General features: G+C 39.3%; 1 protein-coding gene across 2 annotated transcripts in view; it reads left to right on the top strand.

Moving 5' to 3' along the window:
* The first annotated feature begins 769 nt into the window (after nucleotides 1–769).
* Nucleotides 770–22,880, top strand: part of ttll7 (tubulin tyrosine ligase-like family, member 7) — a 70,533-nt gene continuing 48,422 nt past the window's right edge. The window contains exons 1-3 of one of the 2 annotated variants that reach the window (XM_017477559.3): nucleotides 770–944; nucleotides 16,797–17,101; nucleotides 20,152–20,283. In XM_017477559.3, the coding sequence (XP_017333048.1) occupies nucleotides 17,077–17,101; nucleotides 20,152–20,283 (157 nt within the window). In that variant the 5' untranslated portion in view covers nucleotides 770–944; nucleotides 16,797–17,076. Of the gene's footprint in view, nucleotides 957–16,796; nucleotides 17,102–20,151; nucleotides 20,284–22,880 lie in introns of both variants that reach the window. The other variant, XM_017477558.3, reaches the window with a different exon arrangement.

The following is a 22,880-nucleotide window of genomic DNA, read 5'->3' as shown; positions in this document are numbered from 1 at the left end:
ATGGTGGAACAGAGGAGTGCTTCTCCCATGTCTGGGTGAGATGCTGTAGTCTCCCATAATCCCACCTGGTTATTTCAATGACTAGACTCCCGTATGAACATGTAGCTATGTTACATATGAAACAACCTTGACTATTGATTGATAGCACCGTTCTTCAGGGTGAGAGGGGGCTGCACGTAAGCAGTCACTTAAATTATCTGAAGAAGTGACCACACACCATTTTTCAGACACTGCATTGTACACAGAGAGCGTGTAGTTGTCAAGCTCATACACGTACCCACAGGGACTCTTCCATTTTCCTATAGAGAATGTAACCTCCCAAGGTTATGTATATGTATATGGCACACAAGAAACATAAACATCGGCTGTAAAGCTGTAATTCTTTTATTTAGAATAAAATGGTAATAAAAAACCCCACACAAACAAATAATTACAGTAAATAAATACATGAAACAAACAATTGGTGTCTCCGGAATCGAAATGAGCAATTTCACTAATTTACCTCAGTAAAGCTTTCTCATGGAAAGCACCATATCCTAATTATAGGATAGGTAGTAGGTGCATGGTGTGTTGTTATTTTAAAAAAAGGTCGGCGGGAAAAAAAGTCACGAAACGCTGTTATTACCAGGAAAGAACAAATAAGGCAAACAAAAACGATTAACAATCCCTTAGTGTACATTTCTGGCCATGACTGACTGACCTATGGGAATTAAAAATGAGGACCCCCCTATTTGAGGAATGGACTAGTCCGTCCACGGGTTAACCCCTCACTATACGCTTGTGTTGACTACGCGATGCAGGACAGGTTCATTTCCAGTACTCTACATAGCTAGCTATTTTTGCAACTGAAGATAAAAACAACACAATTCTGTTAACAAAAGGTGGCGAGTTAAAAAAAAAAAAATAATAAAAACGAAAAGGACACCGCAGAGAAGCTGGAGCAAGTAAGTGTTCAGGTAACACCGCGCGACGTTATCATCAGTTTTTATTCTCATTCTTTGCACTTGCTAGCTGAAAGCTAGTCCACCGGCTAAGCAGCTGATTGACCGATTGATCCATGGACACTGTCGTCCTCATAGCAGTAAATAAATAAATAAATAAATAAATAAATAGTGATTGAGATATGCATGTACATGTAAAGATGTAGGTAAGAGGTGTTGAGCACTGACGGCCCACCCGAGTCTCTCTCTCTCTAACACACTGCATTGTGGGAAAGAGTGAGAAATCTGCGCGCGTGCTAGAAGAACCTGAGCTGAGAAATAGCAGCGAGAGACCTAGCTTTCACACAGGTCTGTATATTCAATCGCATCATCTAGAACTGCATACGAAGCCTAAATGGATTACTTTTTTTTTATATGCATATATATATATATATATATATATATATATATATATATATATATATATATATATATATACTGAGATTTGACTTTGCAGATCCGCAGTCTGAATCTGGGGCATAGACGCGCGCGCACAGGATGCCTTCACTCGGCTGAAGGAAGATCTCAGTGAACTGTAGGCTTCATCCTCATTATAAAACAGCGTCATTATACAGCAGAAATGCGTCCCTTCTTTCTGCACGGGAGTGTGTTGTGAAACGGTTAACGGCACTGTGTAAAGACCGGGCTGTTTACGGTGATGTGTGTATCCATATGCTTTCATCAGATGTCCTTCATGTACGCTTCTACAATAGGAATTGCAGTGAGGGAGCGACCTTAGCATTGTTCACACTGTATTCAGGGTCTAATGCATACTCTAAAGGGTCGCCAGATGATGTCATTTCCTCATTTGCATATTCATGAATCCGTCATGATCATGATGAAGGACTGTTTTCTGAAGGCCTTAAACACTAGACAGAATTAGTTTTACATGGGGTGCTGGGGTCATTTCTAATTTTACTCCTGTGTGATTTTTATTTCTGTCCGGATGGGCCGCGTTGGAGGTTCTCTTCTGAGAAAATGACACATTACCTATTTTTTTACGCCAAACTAAGTGAATCCTATGATGCACATCTTTGTGAATTTATTAATTTTTTTATTTTTATAGACAGATGTTGCCTCACGTCAGGGAAAAAAAAAAACTGCGTTTGACTGCTGCTACTTGTGGTATTTAGTTTTGTAGCACTCGTATCAGTAGCTGTGTTTCCATCCACATATATTTATGTGAATTATTGGGATGTCTCGCAAAAAAAAAAAAAAAAAAACAACAACATCGCTGGATGGAATCACCAGATGCGAATAAAATTTCCAAAATGCACATAAAAAAAACTTGTGTGCTGAATTGAGGCAGATCACTTATTTTATTTGATAAATAGACATGCGTTTAAACTATGATGGAAACACATTTACCGAATAAAGTCCTTGATTCATATCCAATAAAGTCATGTGATTTTTGCCTCAACAAATCATGTGATTGGATAATTGGCCGATGTGATTGGATATTCAGTGCGCTTTTCTGTGGTACCTGGGGTGCGGTGGGTCACATAACTGGACTGACCAGCGCACCAATCTAATTGCACAGCATCTCAAATGTTGTTTTTGTCATCCTGAAATGCCTGAAGCAAAGTCTGTCATTGAAATGATTCCCAGGGCTGTCTCACACGATTCCGTTCCCGAATATCAGGCATCTGCCTTCGATCAGAAGATTACATGAGGTTTGTGACAGGGTTTCGTCTGCGCACTCTGAAACGCAAGTCATTTATTATATTGCTAAAAAAGAGCCACGATGGCTTTGCCAGTTGCAATGACTTCCAATTGTATTGATACAAATGATTTTATTTGCTCATTTGAGGCAGATAATTTTTTATTTGATAAAAAAAAACATGCGCATAAACTATGATGCAAACACATTTACAGAGTAAAGTCCTCAATACGACTTCCATTTGTATTGATTGTGCCAACTTCCCCGGAAGTGACAAGTTTGTTCTCTTGAGCACGTAGGATGGAAACGGTGCTTTATTTCTAATGTTTTACGCGATATTCCAATTTTCCCGCACAAGTTAAATTTGCAGCTTGGATGGAAACATGGCTAATGACTCTCCCACGAATATCAAACACTTCCCAAATCACAAAAAAATGAAAAATGGATGCTTTAGAAGAGGCACAAAACCATATACTTGGTCTGGTTGGTAAAACCTTGACCACACAGCAAAATCCCCAGGGATGACTTAACACCTAGAGTGTTGAATTAACGCTTTCAGGAGTCATTATAATGGCAGCTACTGTATAGGTTTTCTAAATAAATACTAGTTATATCACAGCCAGTTCCTTAAATATCTAATGTTAAATGCTGATGAACACTGTAAATGATGTAGTTGTTTATATTTAAACTACTGATCAGTTACAGTTATTAATTTATCAGCATTTAACATGAGAGCAGAAAATAGAAAATACAACCCACTAGAAACTCGCTCCTACTGTGGTGATTGCTGTCAAGATGTGTGTGTGGTTAATCACTGAGGAGATGTGTAAAAAAAAAACCCACAGCATTATTATTATTATTATTATTATTTTTTTTTTTTTTTTTTAATACAGATGTCCCGCTGATAAACCAATCTAATCCGAATAGTACTTTAGAATAAAGTTTTATCAAACTAGAAAATAATAACTAATTTCTTAAAGGTAGAAGGTCACATCTTTGGTCATTCAACCAAAAAACTGTTTATGTATTTACAAAATGCTTGATATTTTATCAAGAAAACAGACGAAATGAAGCGTTGGTTGTGAGTAGTAAGGAAATAGACACAAAAAGGAAATGGTTACGGATGGAGTAACATTTTTATTATTTGTAATTATAGCCAGGAAGATAGTTTAAAGCTAAGAACAAAGAGGTGTATGGGTGAGACCAACCGTGATCATTGATTGGTTGTTGAGAACAATGGTGATCTAGGGTTAGTCATTAAAACACTGGTAATCAGTGATTTATAATTGGGAGCATAGGCTCGCATAAGCTGTGTTCTCACCTCATATAACCAGCAGCTGTCATATGAGCTAGGGAGTCATATCAAGTGCAGGACAATCGCTAATATCTGCTCAAAAAGTCTCTGGAATTCTTGTGAGGATCTTGTTTTTTTTTTTTTTTTTTTTTTTTAAATTATATATTTAAAGTCACTAAGGGTTCTAAATAGTCTCCAAATCCAAGTTGGCAGCACTGGACCCTAGAGAGAGCATCAGGGGGGATATGTTGGCCAGTTCCCCCAATCAGTGAGGGAGAAAATGAGATTCTTAATTGCAGCCTGAGATGTAATAGTAACGTTTGTGTGGAAAACAATAGAAGAAAGGTGACCTGCCTGTGCACTTGCTACTGAGCGGCTTAGGTTTCACTAAAGGCATGTTGGAACAAATGTTTATTGATGCTGAACTTTTGAAACAGACAAAAGCCTTCGATCAGAATTTTTTATTTTATTTTTTTAAGATCAGTGAGACTTGAATGTGAAAGGCAATGTTAGTTAGAAAAATGTCTCTGCACTTACATTTAGTGTTTCGTCTTTGATAAAGATGAATCGTTTACACACGTGTTAATTATCATCCGACTTCAGCAGTTCTCAGATTATTCCATTGGTCATGGAAACACCATACTCTGATATACAGTGCCTTCCACTAATATTGGCACCGTTGGTAAATATGAGCAAATAAGGTTGTGAAAAATTGATTGTTTAACAAAAATGCTCTGCTCTCATTGATCTCAAACAGTTGCACACACAGCACAGGTTTATCAACAAAAAAGTGTTACATATAGGTGTACAACAATTATTGGCACCCCTATGAATTCATATGAGGAAAAATAAATTGGAAGTATATTCCCATTAGGCTTGCTGTGATGGTCTGTGTTCCCGGTGTCACACAGTGTACATCACTTGCCCACCACGGTCGCTTTGCTTTTTTATAGTAATAAAAATCATTTAGTTCAATTAGAGAATGACGTTGCAATTAAAAACTGAACGTGTCCGCTCAATTCAGCGTGAGCCGAACGAGTCCGAGTCGAAGCACAGATCAGCAGGAGTCAGATTTCATTTGACTGTTTTGTTGTTGTGTTTTACATTAAGAATAATAAGGAACCCACCATTCAAGCAATTGCCACCTCAAATTGCCGCTGATTCGAAAGTGAAATGTGCACGGCCGCATCAGCATTCATAAATGATTAAAAGCGAGGGGGAAAAGAGGGAAAAGCACCAATGACATCTGTGTTACCGATATTACTGTTTTTGTAACATGTCAATTAACTGGTGGGAAAATTTCCTCACCGTCACATCCCTAATTTCCATTGATATTTTACATTTTTTTAGTACACCTGGGTGATTAGGAACAGGAAATTGTTTAACCATTAATTCCTGTTTCACAGGGGTAAAAATATGAGTTAATACACAGGTGAAATTCCCTTAGTCATTCATAACAGTGGGTAAGACCAAGGAATATAGCTGTGATGTGCAGCAAAAGGTTGTTGAGCTTCACAAAACGTGAAGTGTCTATAAGAAAATAGCACAAGCATTGAAAATGCCCATTTCCACCATCAGGGCAATAATTAACAAGTTCCAGTCAACCGGAAATGTTATGAATCAACCTGGAAATGGACGTCAGTGTATATCATCTCAACGCACTGTGAAGAGGATGGTTCGAGTGGCCAAAAAATCTACGAGGATCACAGCTGGAGAATTGCAGAAGTTAGTCTTGAGGTCAGAAAGTCTCTAAAACTACAATCCGAAGTCACCTACATCACCATTTCAAGGAAAAAAGCCTCTACTCTCATCCAAAAACAAACTCGAGCGTCTTCAGTTTGCCGACACTACTGGAACTTCAAATGGGATCGGCTTCTATGTTCAGATGAAACCAAAATAGAGCTTTTTGGCAATAAACACCAGAGGTGGTTTTGGCACACACAGAGAGGTAGCCATATGGAAAAGTACCTCATGCCCACGGTTAAATATGGTGGTGGCTCTTTAATGTTTTGGGTTGTTTTTCTGCCAGAGGACCTGGACATTTTGTTAGGATACATGGCATCATGGACTCTATCAAATATCAACAGATATTAAATGAAAACCTGACTGCCTCTGCCAGAAAGCTTAAAATGGGCCGTGGTTGGATCTTCCAGCAGGACAATGCTCCAAAACATACATCAAAATCAACACAAAAATGGTTTACTGACCACAAAATCATGGTCCTGCCATGACCATCCCCTGACTTCAAACCCAAAGAAAACCTGTGGGATGAACTGAAGAGGAGACTCCGCCAGCGTGGACCTTGAAATTTGAAGGATCTGGAGAGATTCTGTATGGAGGAACGGTCTCAGATCCCTTACCATCTATTCTCCAACCTCATCAGGCATTATATATTATTATATAGAAGACTCAGAGCTGTTATCTTGGCAAAGGGAGAGAGCACAAATTATTGACTAAAAGTGCGCCAGTAATTGTTGCACACCTATATTTAACAAATATGTTTTTTGGTTAAACCTGTGTTTTGTTTGCAATTGTTTGATATCCATGAGAGCAGATCTCAAAGATCAAAAGTTTAAAAAAACAGACAAATTTTCACAGCCTTCTTTGCTCATATTTACCAAGGGTGCCAATATTAATGGAGGGCACCGTATCTAATCGGATTAATTCCATTATTTCAAACCTGATTAAGCCACCTGGATTAAGGCTGACAGTCAAATTATTCAGCGCATGTTTTCGATTGATCAGATATCCTTTTTCCCCCCTCTATATACATATGCATGTGTGGGTAGTACTGAGTTGTTCTTCCAGCCAACCCACAGGAAATATATAATAAATAATAAGTGATTGTGATACACTTTTTGGAGATCTCGTTTGTATGGTGATGTAATGATTAAAAACGTAAAAAATACAAGTTGAATGGTAGTAAATGGATGCTGTTGATTTGACATCATTTTTAAAAGCATAATCTTCTATGTCTTTGTAGGCATTAAAGAAAAGTATCATCAAACTCAATTTTACGCTTTCTGTTTATTTTTCTACTGTTTTGCCGGCAGTTTGTTAGCTAAAATATATCGTGATGCACATTGGGTATCATAGATATGTCCTCGGGTATCGTGATATGATATTTTTGTCATATCGCCCAGCTTAATAGGGTTCCAGCACTATGTGCTTGGAACAGTTTACAGTTATTGGCTAAATTTACATTTATATTTATACACTGCTGCTGATTAATACTTCCGCCTGTCCATTTTCCGTACCGCTTATCCTACTCAGGGTTGCGGGGGAGCCTGGAGCCTATCCCAGGGAACTCGGGCACAAGGTGGGGGACTAGCTGTACAGGGTGCCAACCCAGTGCAGGGCACAGTCACACACACATTCAAACACCAAGGATAATTTGGAAATGCCAGTCAGCCTACAATGCACGTGTTTGGACAGGGGGAGGAATCTGGGTTACCCAGAGGAAACCCCCGAAGCACGGGGAGAACATGAAAACTCAATGCACACAGGGCAGAGGTGGGATTCGAACACCAACTTCAACACACCGTTGAAAATAGGAAGTTGAAAATACGGTGATGTTTGTTAAAACTAAACAGTGATAAGGAAAAGGATCAGTATCCTCAAATGATTTTGATCAAATTGTCGTGAAGAAGAATCCCAACATGCGGACCGTAGATTTAATGCTGTGTAACCTTTGCAGCATCATTTCCTTTCTTTTGAGATCGAGTCTGGCCAGTTTAATTTGTGCCAGTCTGGGGTAGATAAGCCATCAACTGCCCATCATCTATTGGCAGTGCAATAGTGCGGGTGAAGCCCGTTTATAAAAAGGCCGATTCAACCAAAGCTCTCTGTACTGTTTCTGTTTTCTCGTTCTCTTCTGCTTGAGGCACCGACACGCCTCTTAAATTTTAAACTTGATGTCCAGACAAACTGAAAGCAGTAGGAAATAGGAGATATTTTATTTGAAGACACAGCTAGCTACGCAAATAATGAATCATTTATTATCCATCACATTTGGGCAAATGTTTTGTCCAATGTTTTGGATAGCTGGAAAGTCTGTGGTTATTATAATCCTATTCACAAGACTTGGATAACATTTGGTTGTGTGTGTGTTTTGTGCCTTATTACTTCCTGTACAAAACATAAACATTGGAAGGTTAGGTAGTTAGCCAGATGGCAATTTTAATGTCTTAAAGTTTGTCTTTGTTATGAGCATATTCATCTTAAAACCCATGATCATGCTCTCTAAATAAAGGGTTGTTCCCAAAAAAGGTGTACGTGGTAAACTCTGGGTATTTGAAGATCAAAGGTAAATGGAAGGAGTAAAAAGAAATTTACTTGAATAGGGGTACTTAAGTTCAGTAATACTTGAGTAAAGTACATATAAAGTACATACTAAATAGTACTTAAGTAAGTACTATGTACTTATGCCCCCATAACCAGGACACATTATCTGCTTGTCCAGCTGAATGTAGTGATTTGCTCACCCTGGTCTCTGCCAGTTTGTTAATGGTTTGCAAACAAAGAGGAAACACTTTGTTTTATGTCTGCAGGCATGCTAGTGGAAGGGCTTCCTTTTTACAAGTGAATGTGGCAGTTAAGTTTCAACTGGTTTCAGCTCTTATACTTACACCTACAGCGCACGGTGGCTTAGTGGTTAGCACGTTCGCCTCAAATCTCCAGGGTCGGGGGTTCGAGTCCCACCGTGGCCCTGTGTGCGCGGAGTTTGCATGTGCTCCCCGTGCTGCGGGGGTTTCCTCCGGGTACTCCGGTTTCCTCCCCCAGTCCAAAGACATGCATGGTAGGCTGATTGCCGTGTCCAAAGTGTCCGTAGTGTGTGAATGTGTGTGTGTACCCCGGTGCACACATCAATAGTGTGTGTACCCTTGTGCCCAATGCTCCCTGGGATAGGCTCCAGGTTTCCCCGTGACCCTGAAGGAAGGATAAGCGATATAGAAGATGGATGGATAGATGAACCTACACCTACAGCAGCACTATGCTTTCACAGCTGAGCTGTACAGTCATTGTGTATGTGTCTATGATGGATATACCTTATCTCAAGTAGACCACTCTTAACATCTGTAGCCGTGTTTTAATATTAATATGATCTGATTTGTAATAATCTTTTTTTTTTTTTTTTTCCTTCCCTGTTCACTGCGCCTGGACAAGACCGTGTGGTGTTCAAAGACGTTTCTTTTTCTGTTCCATTACATTCATCTCTGGTGCTCCTTTCACTCCACTTAAATATTCATGAAACATGGACAGTGATTATGGATTGATTGCAATAAAACTACAAATTATTTACTTTTTAAAATAGTTAAGTCTTTTCGCCGTACATCTATATTAGAGATCGACCGATTGCTGGAACTATCAGTGATACAACCATAGTTTTTCCTGGTTGAGGCTGAGAACGGTTCGCTATCATCATACAGTACCAGAGTGGCCTCTAGAGGGCAAAATAAAAATGATCACTGACTAATTTTGTTGTGTTATTTTAAGTGCTTTTTGATTAATTTTGGATGTCTTTATTTTTATTTGGAGTGTGACTTTTTGGTTCAGCTTGGATCTTTTATTTACTTTTAATACTTATTATTAGTTAATATATATGTGTGTGTGTGTGTGTGTGTGTGTGTGTGTTTATATTTAATAAGGTACGGTACATTTTCATGGCACAGTCAGTACTGTTTATTTTGTAATAAAGTTCAGCAATACTCTACTTTGAAGGCTATGTTTTCATTCAGTATCAATTTGAAAAACTATCGGTTGATTAATCGGTTATCGGCAGGCACCGCCCAACATAGTTATCAGTATCTGTAAAACCCACTATAGGTCAACCTCTACTGTATATCCTGTGCAACTTTTAAACCCTCTGTCAATGTAGTTTCATATGTTAAAAAGTTTGTTGTAGTAATAATAAGCATTTACCAAGGGTAAGTTCAAAAGTATATATCCAGTGTCATTTAAAGATTCTCAATACCAAAATCAGAAGGTGTTGATTAACAGTGTCCGCTTCAAGGCAGATCTCAGATTTAAATTAACGTGCATGTTGTGATACGTTATCATTTCTATAGTAACAGCTGTTTCACAGTGACTCGTATGGCAGATGTTCCACATAATTTAGGATGAATGAAAATGTGCTTTTATTTAACAAAGAAAACGTATAATCAATTAAGCGGAGAAACATTCTGTAAGGAGACGTCTATTTAACGTTTAAATTAGATTAGCGATTAGGTCAGATCCGACTTCATTGTCATTGTGCAGAGTACGAATACAAAGCCAGCGAAATGCAGTTAGCATCTAACCAGAAATGCAAATAGTAGCATTGAGCATTTATTTAACATTTATTTAACATTTTCATGAAAGAGGACTGGTGGACAGGAAAGACACTTTTCTGATTTTTTGGCAACATGAGAAGTTACATTTCTTTTGTCTTATTAACCTTCAGAGAAAGAGAAACAGAAGCTAGTGAGGGAATAGCTGCTAGAACATGAGCAGTAAGAGGAACTAATTTTCAGGTTCATTGAAACAGGACATTTGAGGTTGCCCAGTTTCTGTAAGCCTGTGCTCACTGTATTACTCAGATTCTTGTTCTTGGTAGACAGGAGTGGAACCTGATGTGGTCTTCTGCTTTTGAAGCACATTTACCTCAAGGTTCCGTGTGTTTCTTGCATTCTGAAATGCTTTTCTGTTTCTCACGTTTGTGATGAGTTGTTATTTGAGTGTTCCTGGCAGCTTGAACCAGTCTAGCCATTCTCCTCTGACATCTCTCATCACCAGATTGTTTCCTCCCATTGAGGTGCCCCCACCCCTGCACCACTGTGTGTACACTTTAGAGACAGTTGTGTGTGAAAATCTCAGGAGTTTCTGAGATACTCAAACCAGCCTGTCTGGCACTAACTACCACGTCACGGTCGTTGGTCAATAAGATCACATTTTTCCAGTTCTGGAATTAGTTGTGAACGTTAGCTGAAGCTCTCATCCTGTACCTGCATAATGTGATTCATTATGCTACTGCCACGTTATTGACTGATTGGATAATTGCATGAATGTGCAGGTGTGCAAATGGATGGTGAGTGTATATGGATGGTTTTTAGTCTAATAACTCATTCATAATTATAAAGAAGTTTCAGCTTTCAGGTTAAATGTGTATTAAATGGATTTGTGGCATCTTCAGTCATATACTGATTTGGCAAGAGCTTCTCATCCGTGTTCCTCGCTGTAGAAGTGCTCATCAGTTCTACGGCTGTGACTGTGATTATGTGGTATTTTAACAAGACCGATTAAAGTGTCAGCATTGGCATATTGCTAAATCAAATGTACTCATTGGGAATAATGAATTGCGGTTTCGGTTATTATTACTAACTTTGTAGAGCATGTTCAGGTCCAAATAACATCTAGACTGCTGGTTTTTAAACGTAAATATGTTGCTTAAGCTATATAAACATAAATGTCAAGTCTGAGTGTGCTCTACCTAGCATATGAATGATTGTCCTCTTCAAATATATCATAGTTTGTTTTACAGCAGTGCTGTATATTCTCTCATACTGCTTTTTAAATATAGTGTGTTCTCTGTATATCGAAGTTGTTCAGGTTATTATATCTATTGAAGTCTTTTAAATTACAAAAAAGTTTTTGGTTCCATAAATCCTGTTGCGGCTGTGAAATCTGGCTGTAGCGAAGTAGTGTGACGTGACACACCATCCATACAAGTGTGTGTTTGTCATCATGACTAACATGACGTTCTAAGAACATTGACATTACTGCTTTGTTTTCATTGTGAACAGGATGCCAGTTGTCCAGTGGCTGTGCAACAGGGTTTGCCTCTACACTGGGCTCATTGTGGATCACTTACGATGCGCCTCATACGATTCTTTTGTGCCTTCATCTTCAGCATAACATGACAGAAACTGGCTCTCAGAGAAACACTTGCATTCGAGCAGTTCTTTGCTTAAAATAATTAACTATTCCATCTCTTGTTTCCTAAAGAGTTTGGGAGTAATGGGCAGTGATATTTTATATTTGTTTCTAGCCTCTTACCATCATTTAATAATATCACTAATGAAGTAGTAGTAATAGTAGTAGTGGTGGTAGTAGTAGTGGTGGTGGTGGTACTTGTAGTAGTTGTGGTGGTAGTAGTAGTAGTGGTGGTGGTAGTAATAGTAGTAGTAGTGGTTGTAGTAATGGTGGTGGTAGTGGTAGTACTAGTAATTGTAGTAGTAATAATGGTAGTAATAGTAGTGGTGGTGGTAGAAGTAGTGGTAGTAATAGTAGTAGTGGTGGTGGTGGTAGTAATAGTGGTAGTGGTGGTGGTGGTAGTAGTAGTTGTAGTAGTAGTGGTAATAATAGTAGTAATAGTGGTTGTAGTAATGGTGGTGGTAGTAGTAATAGTAGTAGTGGTGGTAGTAAAAGTAGTAGTAGTGGTAATAATAGTAGTTGTAGTAGTAGTAGTAGTAGTAGTAGTAGTGGTGGTAGTAAAAGTGGTGGTAGTGGTATTAATAGTAGTAGTAGTAGTGGTGGTAGTAAAAGTAGTAGTAGTAGTGGTAATAATAATAGTAGTAGTAGTAGTGGTGGGAGTAATAGTGGTGGTAGTGGTATTAATAGTAGTAGTAATGGTGGTAGTAATAGTAGTAGTGGTAATAGTAGTAGTAGTAGTAATGGTGGTAGTGGTAGTAATAGTAGTACTAGTGTTGGTGGTGGTGGTAGTAGTAGTAGTAGTGGTGGTAGTAATAATAGTAGTAGTGGTGGTGGTAGTAGTAGTAATGGCAGTAGTAGTAGTAGTAGTAGTAGTAGTAGTAGTAGTGGTGGTGGTGGTGGTGGTGGTAGTAGTAGTAGTGGTGGTAGTAATAGTAGTAGTAGTAGTAGTAGTGGTAATAATAATAGTAGTAGTGGTGGTGGTGGTAGTAATAGAAGTAGTGGTAATAATAGTAGTAGTAGTAGTAGTGGTAATGGTAGTAGTAGTGGTGGTAGTAATAGTAGTAGTAGTGGTGATGATGGTGGTAGTAGTGGTAATAATAATAGTAGTAGTAGTGGTGGTGGTAGTAGTAATAGTAGTAGTGGTAATAATAATAGTAGTAGTAGTAGTAGTGGTGGTGGTGGTGGTGGTAGTAGTAGTGGTAATAATAGTAGTGGTGGTGGTGGTGGTGGTAGTAGTAGTGGTAATAATAGTAGTAGTAGTGGTGGTAGTAGTAGTAGTAGTAGTGGTGGTAATAATAGTAGTAGTAGTAGTAGTAGTAGTGGTGGTGGTGGTAGTAGTAGTGGTAATAATAATAGTGGTGGTGGTAGTAGTAGTAGTAGTGGTAATAATAGTAGTAGTAGTGGTGGTAGTAGTAGTAGTAGTAATAGTGGTAATAGTAGTAGTGGTGGTGGTGGTGGTGGTGGTGGTAGTAGTAGTAGTAGTAGTAATAGTGGTAATAATAGTAGTAGTAGTAGTAGTAGTGGTAATAATAGTAGTAGTGGTAGTAGTAATAGTAGTGGTAATAGTAGTAGTAGTAGTGGTAGTAGTAATAGTAGTGGTAATAATAGTAGTAGTAGTGGTGGTAGTAGTAGTAGTAGTAGTAATAGTGGTAATAGTAGTAGTGGTGGTGGTGGTGGTGGTAGTAGTAGTAGTAGTAGTAGTAGTAGTAGTAATAGTGGTAATAATAGTAGTAGTAGTAGTAGTGGTGGTAATAATAGTAGTAGTGGTAGTGGTAGTAGTAATAGTAGTGGTAATAGTAGTAGTAGTAGTGGTAGTAGTAATAGTAGTGGTAATAATAGTAGTAGTAGTGGTGGTAGTAGTAGTAGTAGTAGTAATAGTGGTAATAGTAGTAGTGGTGGTGGTGGTGGTGGTGGTGGTAGTAGTAGTAGTAGTAGTAGTAATAGTGGTAATAATAGTAGTAGTAGTAGTAGTGGTGGTAATAATAGTAGTAGTGGTAGTGGTAGTAGTAATAGTAGTGGTAATAGTAGTAGTAGTAGTGGTAGTAGTAATAGTGGTAATAATAGTAGTAGTAGTAGTAATAGTGGTAATAATAGTAGTAGTAGTAGTAGTAGTAATAGTAGTGGTAATAATAGTAGTAGTAGTAGTAGTAGTGGTGGTGGTGGTAGTAATAGTAGTAGTACTTTTAAAATATGATTTCAAGAAATCCAAAATAAACAGGGGATATAGACGATCATATAACTAGCTGAGTAGGAAGTTGGCCTTTATGTATGCCTTTTTTGAGCTTTTGCCACGTCATATAATTCTTTTTAATCGATCAAGCATGGACACAGCACTGTAGAGAGCACAGTATTGAATATCTGTCAGTAGGCCTGGTTTCCTCTAGAAAGGTTTTTATGCTGAATGGGCATTGCCGGGGGAGGGGGAGGCTGGGGCTTAGTGTTAGAGGCGGCGGTGTGTGAGTGAGCAAGGAGTGTTTAGGAGATAGGGCTACACAGAGTTAAAGGATTTTGCTGAGTGAACGAATTATGCCACAGATCACAGCACATTCAGGTTGTTGAATAGTGCAGTGCCTTAGGGATGGCTGGACTCATGCAGCATTTCCTCAGCCTTCCTATGACCTACTGTCTGGTCTCTTTCTGTCCAGTGACATGTGGGTTGAGTTTTAAAATTGAAAAAACTCACTCAGTGTACTGTATAAATATATGGTGTGATTATTAAGATAATACATATTTTGGCTGGGATGTGTGTTAAAATTGACCAATTAAATGAAAGTTTTTCACTATGAAGACAAATAATGTTTTAGATTTAGAGGCGTTTTAGTGTCACATCCCTGATTCTGAACATATTTTTCAGTGATCACTGATATAAACTATATGGCCAAAAGTTTGCGGAAACCTGACCATCACATCTTTATGTGGTTCTTCCAGGGGCGTTAACTGGACTGTTAATCATCCGGAGCAGAGCTGGATTCTTCTCCATCAAAACACTTTTTAAAATGTACTTCAAAATAGACTGTTTCTATGCATTTCAAAAAAAAAATTTTTGCATGTGAAAATTGGACAAAAAGTCTGATTTATCATAAAACTTGCCTTGGCTGTTAACACTGATTGCAGGACTATCAGATCGATAAAATATAAAACATTTTGGCTATCTAACATGAGACTAGGCTAGTTTGGCACAACTAAGCTATCACTGTATGGGTTTAGCTAGGTAAAGTGGCATGTAAAGTAGGTTATATGTCCTTATGTTCTGCTCATATCTGTTTCATGTAACTTGGAACTCATATAGACATTTACACACCTTGTTTTCCGGCTCAGCATGAGAAGATGTTGGCGTTTCAGTTTCAACCCTTTTACTGGTATAAAATTGATGTATATACATTTCCCCCTTACACTACCTGACTGTGAGCTAGTGTTTCGCAAAATTGAGAGGTGTCGGCCAATAAGACGTAAACACTTCCACGTATTGTCCTGTAAACCACGTCTGATTGGTCTCGCCTCCGTTCACTGACGTTACAAAATTACAACACCGCCATCTTCTTTTACCGAAGATATCCAAGTGGAGAATTATTCGGGGCTAAAGAAAAAATATTCGGGGCCACAGCCCCCAATGCTCAGGCCTCATTACTCCCCTGGGTTCTTCCCCAAATTGTTGCCACAAAGTTGGAAGCACTGGAACTAAGGGGCCAAACCGGTTCCAGTATGACAGTGACCCTATACACAGAACAAGGTCCATGAAGACTGGATGTCCTGCACAGATCCCTGACCTCAAATCCACTGAACACCTTTGGGATGAAGTGGAACGCTGACTGCACCCCAGTCCTCCTCACCCAACATCACTGCCTGACCTCACTAAAGATCTTGTGGCTGAATGATTACAAATCCTCACAGCCATGTTCCAAAATCGAGTGGAAAGCCTTCCCAGAAGAGTGGAGCTTATTATAACAGCAAGGGGGACTAAATGTGAAATGGGATGTTCAACAATCACACATGGGTGTGATGGCCAGTTGTCCATATACTTTTGGCCATACGGTGTAGGCTTGTCTATGTTAGTGTTTTCTCAGTTAACAGCTGATTTATTCAGCACTGGACCTGAATTTAATTTTTTGTCTCTGCCATTCTGGCAGTCTGGAATAAAAGGAAGAAAAAGCATAATTCAGAAACGGAAGAAGCGTAGCAGAATAGAAACAACAATTAAAGAGTCATAGATATAAATATTTCACTATTAATTTATTTCCCTACGCCACTTTTTTGACAACTTCTATGACTTTTTACAAAGAAGGGAAAGAATCTGTAAGTTCTGTTCATTTGTGAAAGAATCTGTTGAATCTGAAAAGAATCTGTTCATTTGTGAAGTACATGTACAGCTAAGCACAAAAGTTGAATACCCTTACTTTAGAATGATGAGACAAATGAGACTTGCACAACATGTCTCATTTGTCTCATCATTCTAAAGTAAGGGTATTCAACTTTTGTGCTTAGCTGTACATGTACTTCACAAATGAACCACAAGGGGTCACGGTCGACCAGTGAATACATCTCACCCAGCCACCGGCTCAACCAGTCAAAAATAGCCAATCAGATCAGATGTACTGAGACGCACAGACCGACAACTTGTCATCCAAGACCTCATGATTTATGACACTGATTGCAATGCTAAATAGTTTAAAAATGGCAAAAACAGAAACTGTTAATTAAACAGCTGCATTAGTGCTTTATCAGATTGACAGAAGACAGAAAGTTGTCATCTGCTCCTAACAATTGCTGGATCCTCACTCAGATGTCAGAGGGCGATCAGCCAGGCGAAACTGCTCATGTCAGGTTGACTGATATGTTTTAGAACAGTTTGAGCAGTGCAATTGCCACCTCCAGCCCAGAGCCTTTTCTCTCTCTCTCTCTCTCTCTCTCTCTCTCTCTCTCTGACTTTTTTTTTTTCTTACTCTCTCAACAGGCAACTTGTCCATTCATCTATCCATCCACATAAATGTACCGTGGGTACATTTTTTTGGGAGAAGAAGCCCCCCTTCCCTTCCTCCTTCCCCCTTCCCTCTCCTCCATATTATTCAGAACGAGAGCACCAGGTCCAGGAGGGAAGGTGAAGGCCGATGAACGGGCAGTCTGCTGCTCACAACACCACACAGACCGGAGAGACACAGTAGATCTTGCACCAGTCTGTGCTGGCGAGTCCCAGAGGTCTGGCGGAGGAAACTTCTGATCCACCCATCCCTGACATGCCATCACTCCCCAACGATGGAGGTGAATATTGGAATATAAGAAACTCCTTACATATGTACAATAACATTAAGCATTCGATCCTATACGCACATACAGTGTCACTTAACATATAACTTTACAAACATTACAAATATCTATACTAAATTGTGACTGGATCAGAGAAATACATACAGTGTTGTGAAAAGGTATTTGCCTCCGTCCTGATTTCGACTGTTTTGTGTATATATCGTACTGAATACTTTTAGATCTTCAAACAACATAAAACAAAGTCAACCTGAGTAAACACACAATACAGTTATTTATTTATTTACAGTTTTATTGAAGCAAAAAAGTGATCCAACACCTATCACCCATGTAAAAAACTATTTGCCGTCTTAAACTTAAAATCTGGTTGTGCCTCCTTTAGCAGCAAGAACTGCAACCGAACTCTTCTGATAACTGGAGATCAGTGTTTCACTTAATTCTAGGACTAGGATTTACTCCTATGTTTTGGATCATTGTCTTGCTGCATAATCCAGTTGTGTTTGAGTTTCGACTTACGGACTGAAGACCGGATATTCTCCTTTAGGATTTTCTGGTAGATAGCAGAATCCATGTTTCCCACAATAATTGCAACTTGCCCAGGCCTTGAAGCAACAAAGCATCCCCACACTGTCACACTACCACCACCATGCTTGACCGTAGGTATGATGTTTTGTGTATATAGTTTATGCCGGATGTAACGGGATCCCTGTCTTCCAAACAGTCCGACTTTCGACTCCTCAATCCATAGAACATTCTCCCAAAAGGTTTGAGGATCGTCAAGGTGTGTTTTGGCAAAATTCAGACTTATTGTTCTTCTGGGTTAGCGGCGGTTTTCTCCTCACCACTCTTCACTCTTCCATGGATGCCATTTTTGTCCAGTGTCTTTCTGATAGTGGAGTCATGAACAGTGACCTTTATTGCTGTAAGAGAGGCCTGTAGGTCCTTTGATGTTGTCCTTGGCTCTTTTGCGATTTCCTGGATGAGTCATTGCTGTGCTCTTGGAGGAATTTTGGAAGGTCGACACTTCTGGGAAGGTTCACTACTGTGCCGAGTTTTTCCATTTGGAGATAGCTTCTAAAAGTCATTAACTCAATTTCTGGAATCTTCCGCAATGTTTACAGGGTCATGAAACCTCCCTCTTTCAGCTCAAGTCTACCTCTCAATGATTTTGAAAATGCAGCTTAAATGGGTGTGGATGGCTGTGCGAAGAAGGGAGGGGGAGTGGGCGTGGCAGGGAAAGACAGGAGAGGAAGAGGGATGCAAGCCTTCAGAACACTCTTTAAAAAAAAAAAAAAAGATGTATAGTGACAAAGTTTGCAGATGAGCCAGAGGACTTCTCTCCTCCTGAATCCTCAGGGCTAAATGGAGACACAATAGATAGCAGTGCAGATCGTCCGCCCTATCCATTTAAACCATTAGCCCCTGGCGTGACTATGGAGGAAAACATACAATAAAACCGGAGGCAGCGCGGATGGGAGAAGTGTCGGGATGGTAGATAGCTAATAGGCTCGAGCTTTTCACGAATAAAAGGCGAAGGCTCTTCCCTTCAACGCGGACTCTCGTTGTATAGCGGACTCCGAAGGCACCACTCTTCAGGGCTGGGCAAGGCCAAAATAATGAACAAAACAGTCGCTATCTTCCCCGTATCAATTTAACTAACCTAACCAAAAAAAAGGTATGTCAGAAGAAAATACAGAGTCTAACCTGACTCCCTAACTGAGGCAAAAACAGCAAACAAAAGATAGAGCCCAAAAATAAACGGCACCCAACCCCTACAGCTTTCGTGACAGTAAGAAGAGAAATATTTACAATGAAAGATATATTTACAATTCAGGCGTACACACAGTCACAACATAAGACAAAACAGGGGAATGGGACAACACAATATCCTACCACTCACTTCTTTCACTCGTACACAACACAACAAGCAAGCGATTTCACTCAAACACCAGGAAAAATATTCGCTACTCAATCGTACGCACGCAATCGCAGACACGCCACACTTCCGCATTCCTTCCCCCTTTTTAAAAGACGCACAATCTTCTCCTCTCCAATCCCCGTGCAGCACATCCAATTAGGGCGGAGTGACCTGTGAGAGCAAAACAGGGGAGGGAGGGAGAGAGCGAGAACACACACACACACACACACAAACACACAATAGGTCTCCTGACGTAACACACGCGACGGCCTGTGGAGCTTTAAGCAGTTTAACTAGCTCGAAAAGCAAATAAAACTGTCATGGTTAAAATTAGACACATACCTGATTTGAAGGGATGGAAAAGTCCTCGGGACTGAGCACCGCATCATTGTGTAGACGCAAACTGCTTTCATGAGCAAGTCCAAAGTCCACCTTACTCCAGTTCTCATAGCTCTCCCGAGAAAACACACTCAATCTCTTAGACCACTGAAACAAACACCGACCCATTTGAACGACTCTCTCATCAACAACATCTGTAGGAAAGGACCACGTGCTGTCACGAATGATTAAGAGACAGCATCTTCTCGTAGGATAAGAACACGCAGGCACCGACACATCATCGAAGTACTATAGTACATTGCCAGGTCACTGCCTGTGACGTGTGACAGGACAAGATTTTAATCCAGGAAGATGAAAATGGCGGAAGAAAGGTCAGAATTAACCAGTGTTCATCCTTCGATTAAAATGAACGGATGCTGAGATTGTCTTTTATAATGTGCGACACTAACAGTCAACTCTGTGTATGTAAATGTTTAACCCACTGGAAATCTGTCTCTAATTGATTGTTTTAAATTGACCTCTGACATGAACCAAGTCTTACTTGACTTACCAAAAGAAATGTATGGCGTTGTGAAAAGCTGAAATGAAATGTTTAAAGGTGTAAATGTACATTTTGGCCTCAAGTGTACTATGGCAAAAGAAAACTTACTACCTTCCTTGTTATTTGTGAGATTTTAGCAATAATATTTGCAAACATATGACACATGCCTTATAGTTATTTCAGTACCTGAGCTGTGTGCATGTGTATAGAATGAAACCTGTCACTAATGTTCTCGCTGGATTTTCATAGATGATCAAAAGTCGTCCCCCGTGAACTTACCATCTGCACTGTCCAATCAGAATGGTGTCAAGAGAAAAGTGCGCACTAAGAAGAAGAAGGGCGTCATCGCTGCCAATGTGGCAGGAACAAAATATGAGATTGGTAAGAAATCCAAGCCAGCACGAGTGAAATGTTGTGCGTCCATTCCTGTGAATCACGCATATATCAGCGTGAATTACTTGATCAAAAAGGTAAAATGGTTGCTAATGAACTAATTTACATGATGAACAGATGTACAGTACTTTTTCACAATCAGTCCCCCACACCACTCCGCCTCCGTACACGGCTAACGCTGGCCTGCACGTGCAAAATGTGGCGTCATCCTAATGACACTACAGCTAACTCGTCAAAGCCGCCGAATGGCCGTCTACCATTTTTAAACGCTCATTTAGATTCGAAAGAATTTTCAAATGAAGAATTACGTAATGGAGATGCATCTACTGAGATTTTTACGCAGCTCCAAATACTGCTGTAAACAGTTTGTATGTTTACCACTTAGTTTCTGTACCCTTAAAGCAAATGAGGCAGAACAGGGCCATTAATTAGGCCCGTGCTTGAGTTAGTTATTACCATACCATGTCACATTAGTGTCCTTCTAACAGGCCTCACTATGGCTGTTTCCTTAAACACACTACAAGCGAAAAAAACCGAAATGTACCCATCAGCATTATCACATCTCTAAGCATTGCACTAATTCGACTTTAAAGTGTTCTCGTCTAATGGTAATGACAAAACGAGGTTTATCAGCTAAATGAGGGTTATATTTGAGAGATCGAGTTACAGCCAGGTTGAAGCACTAACACTTCAGGGCTTGAAGTAACCGTTTAGTTGTTCTAACCAATTGGGAATGAAGCAAGAAAGTCATCACACAACATTAAATGTAACATAGGTTTTAATGGACTGTAGAAATAAGTAATATCCTGCTTCATTAGGGGATGTTAATTTTACTAACGAATAGTCATTGGTATAATGTACAAATTTGTACCCATTTGAAAGGTTCAGCTACTATTTGGATTTAAATGACATTAAATTACAGTTTGTTCATTTATTTGTTTAAAAAAGGCATTTCTGGAGGCTTAATGCACTGCTGGTGAATCCAGTTTTCACCCGTGTGATCTAATGCTCTCTTCGGTTAGTAACTTACACATACACTTTAGTGTTTCAGGAAGCAGTTTATTATTACTTATGGAAATATCACAATAATGTAGAGTATTAGAATAAGACAATAGCCTGTCTAAGTATTTTAGTACATGTACATATTCATTAGGGCCGGGTAAAAAAAAAATCCTTTCTCTGATTTTAATCCGTCTTCAATTAGGGATGCACCGAATGTTTGGCAACCGAAATTATTTGGCCGAAAAAAAAAAAAAAGTGAAAAGGCAGAATAAATTTGACCGAGCAATGACGTTTTTGATGACGCGCCAAATAGCCTAGCAACCAGAGTGAGATGTGTGAATTTCACAACCTCCACTTCAGGCAGCGCGCTCGGAGCGATGAGGGGGCGTGCGCGTGCACAGGCTACGTGCACGAGCGCATGCTCTTCGGATATTGACAACCGTGACATTGTTTACTCCGGACACGTGCGTTTGTTTTGTTTCTGTTCCGGAGTATTCTGTCACGTCGCGAAATGTAAGGGAATAGAGTACGGAAGCAGGTAAAGACGTATTTATTTAAGGGAACATAACATTAACAACGTATCTAACTATACTATATCTACTATAATACTCCGCGAGGTGTACAGGGACGCGAGCGGTGTATATCCCCAATATAATCAGCCGTATAGAACCCAACAGAACCATTGTCTGCACTCTTGTCAATGCACTTTTTAATGCACTTTTTTGTTGTAGGCTACAGAGTGTTACATTCTTTCAGCAGGCTCAAAGATGACCACATCAAAATATTTTTATTTTACTCATTTATTTATTTAAAGTTATACTGTGCCTTGTTGGTAGCCTATGCCTGCTGGAATGAAAAAAAATGAGTGACTATTTAATTTATGCAATGGTGAAAAAAATGGCAAAATAAATGGAAAAAATGCGAAAAAACGTGTTCGGCCTTCGGCCAAGTTTTTCATTATATTCGGCTTCGGCCAAGAATTTTCATTTTGGTGCATCCCTATCTTCAATCTAATGAAACGATATGGATTTGGGAAATCCCCGAATCGCTTCTTAATGCGCGTGCTTTACTCGAGAGGATGTGGATAATATCTGTACCTCGCCTCTCTTCCTGAACACGTCGCCATCTTTCATGTTTTGAATTTGGAAAACGGTTTTATGTCTTAAACGTTTCAAGTTGTTAATGAATTTCACTGTTGCACATTTACACTGTTTTTATTTTAAAAGTAATTAAACATAATTGTGTGCGCCCTATTGTTAAAGTAAATGTGTATTTCAGTAATATAGCCAAGTAGGAGGGTTTCAGTTACCAGCATTTATATTAAAACATGGATTCCATCTCTGCAAAACTAACATTTTAGATGAAATATTGATAACGAATCGATATTGAATCGAATCGACACCATATAAATAAGAATCGAGTCGAATCGCCAAATTGGTTGCAATACCCAGCCCTAATATTCAGCGAAGGACCTCCCACTGACACAGTGTAATTTTTATATTTTCATAACACTGATATGTAAAATTATAATTAAAAAAAAAACGTTGTTATTTAAAAACCCGGTATATCTGTCTTTATCACCG

This window comes from Ictalurus punctatus, chromosome 10, assembly GCF_001660625.3.
Source record: "Ictalurus punctatus breed USDA103 chromosome 10, Coco_2.0, whole genome shotgun sequence".
Lineage (NCBI taxonomy): Eukaryota > Metazoa > Chordata > Actinopteri > Siluriformes > Ictaluridae > Ictalurus > Ictalurus punctatus.
Note: the sequence above shows the minus strand (reverse complement) of the source record. Positions and strands in the feature narration are given on the sequence as shown.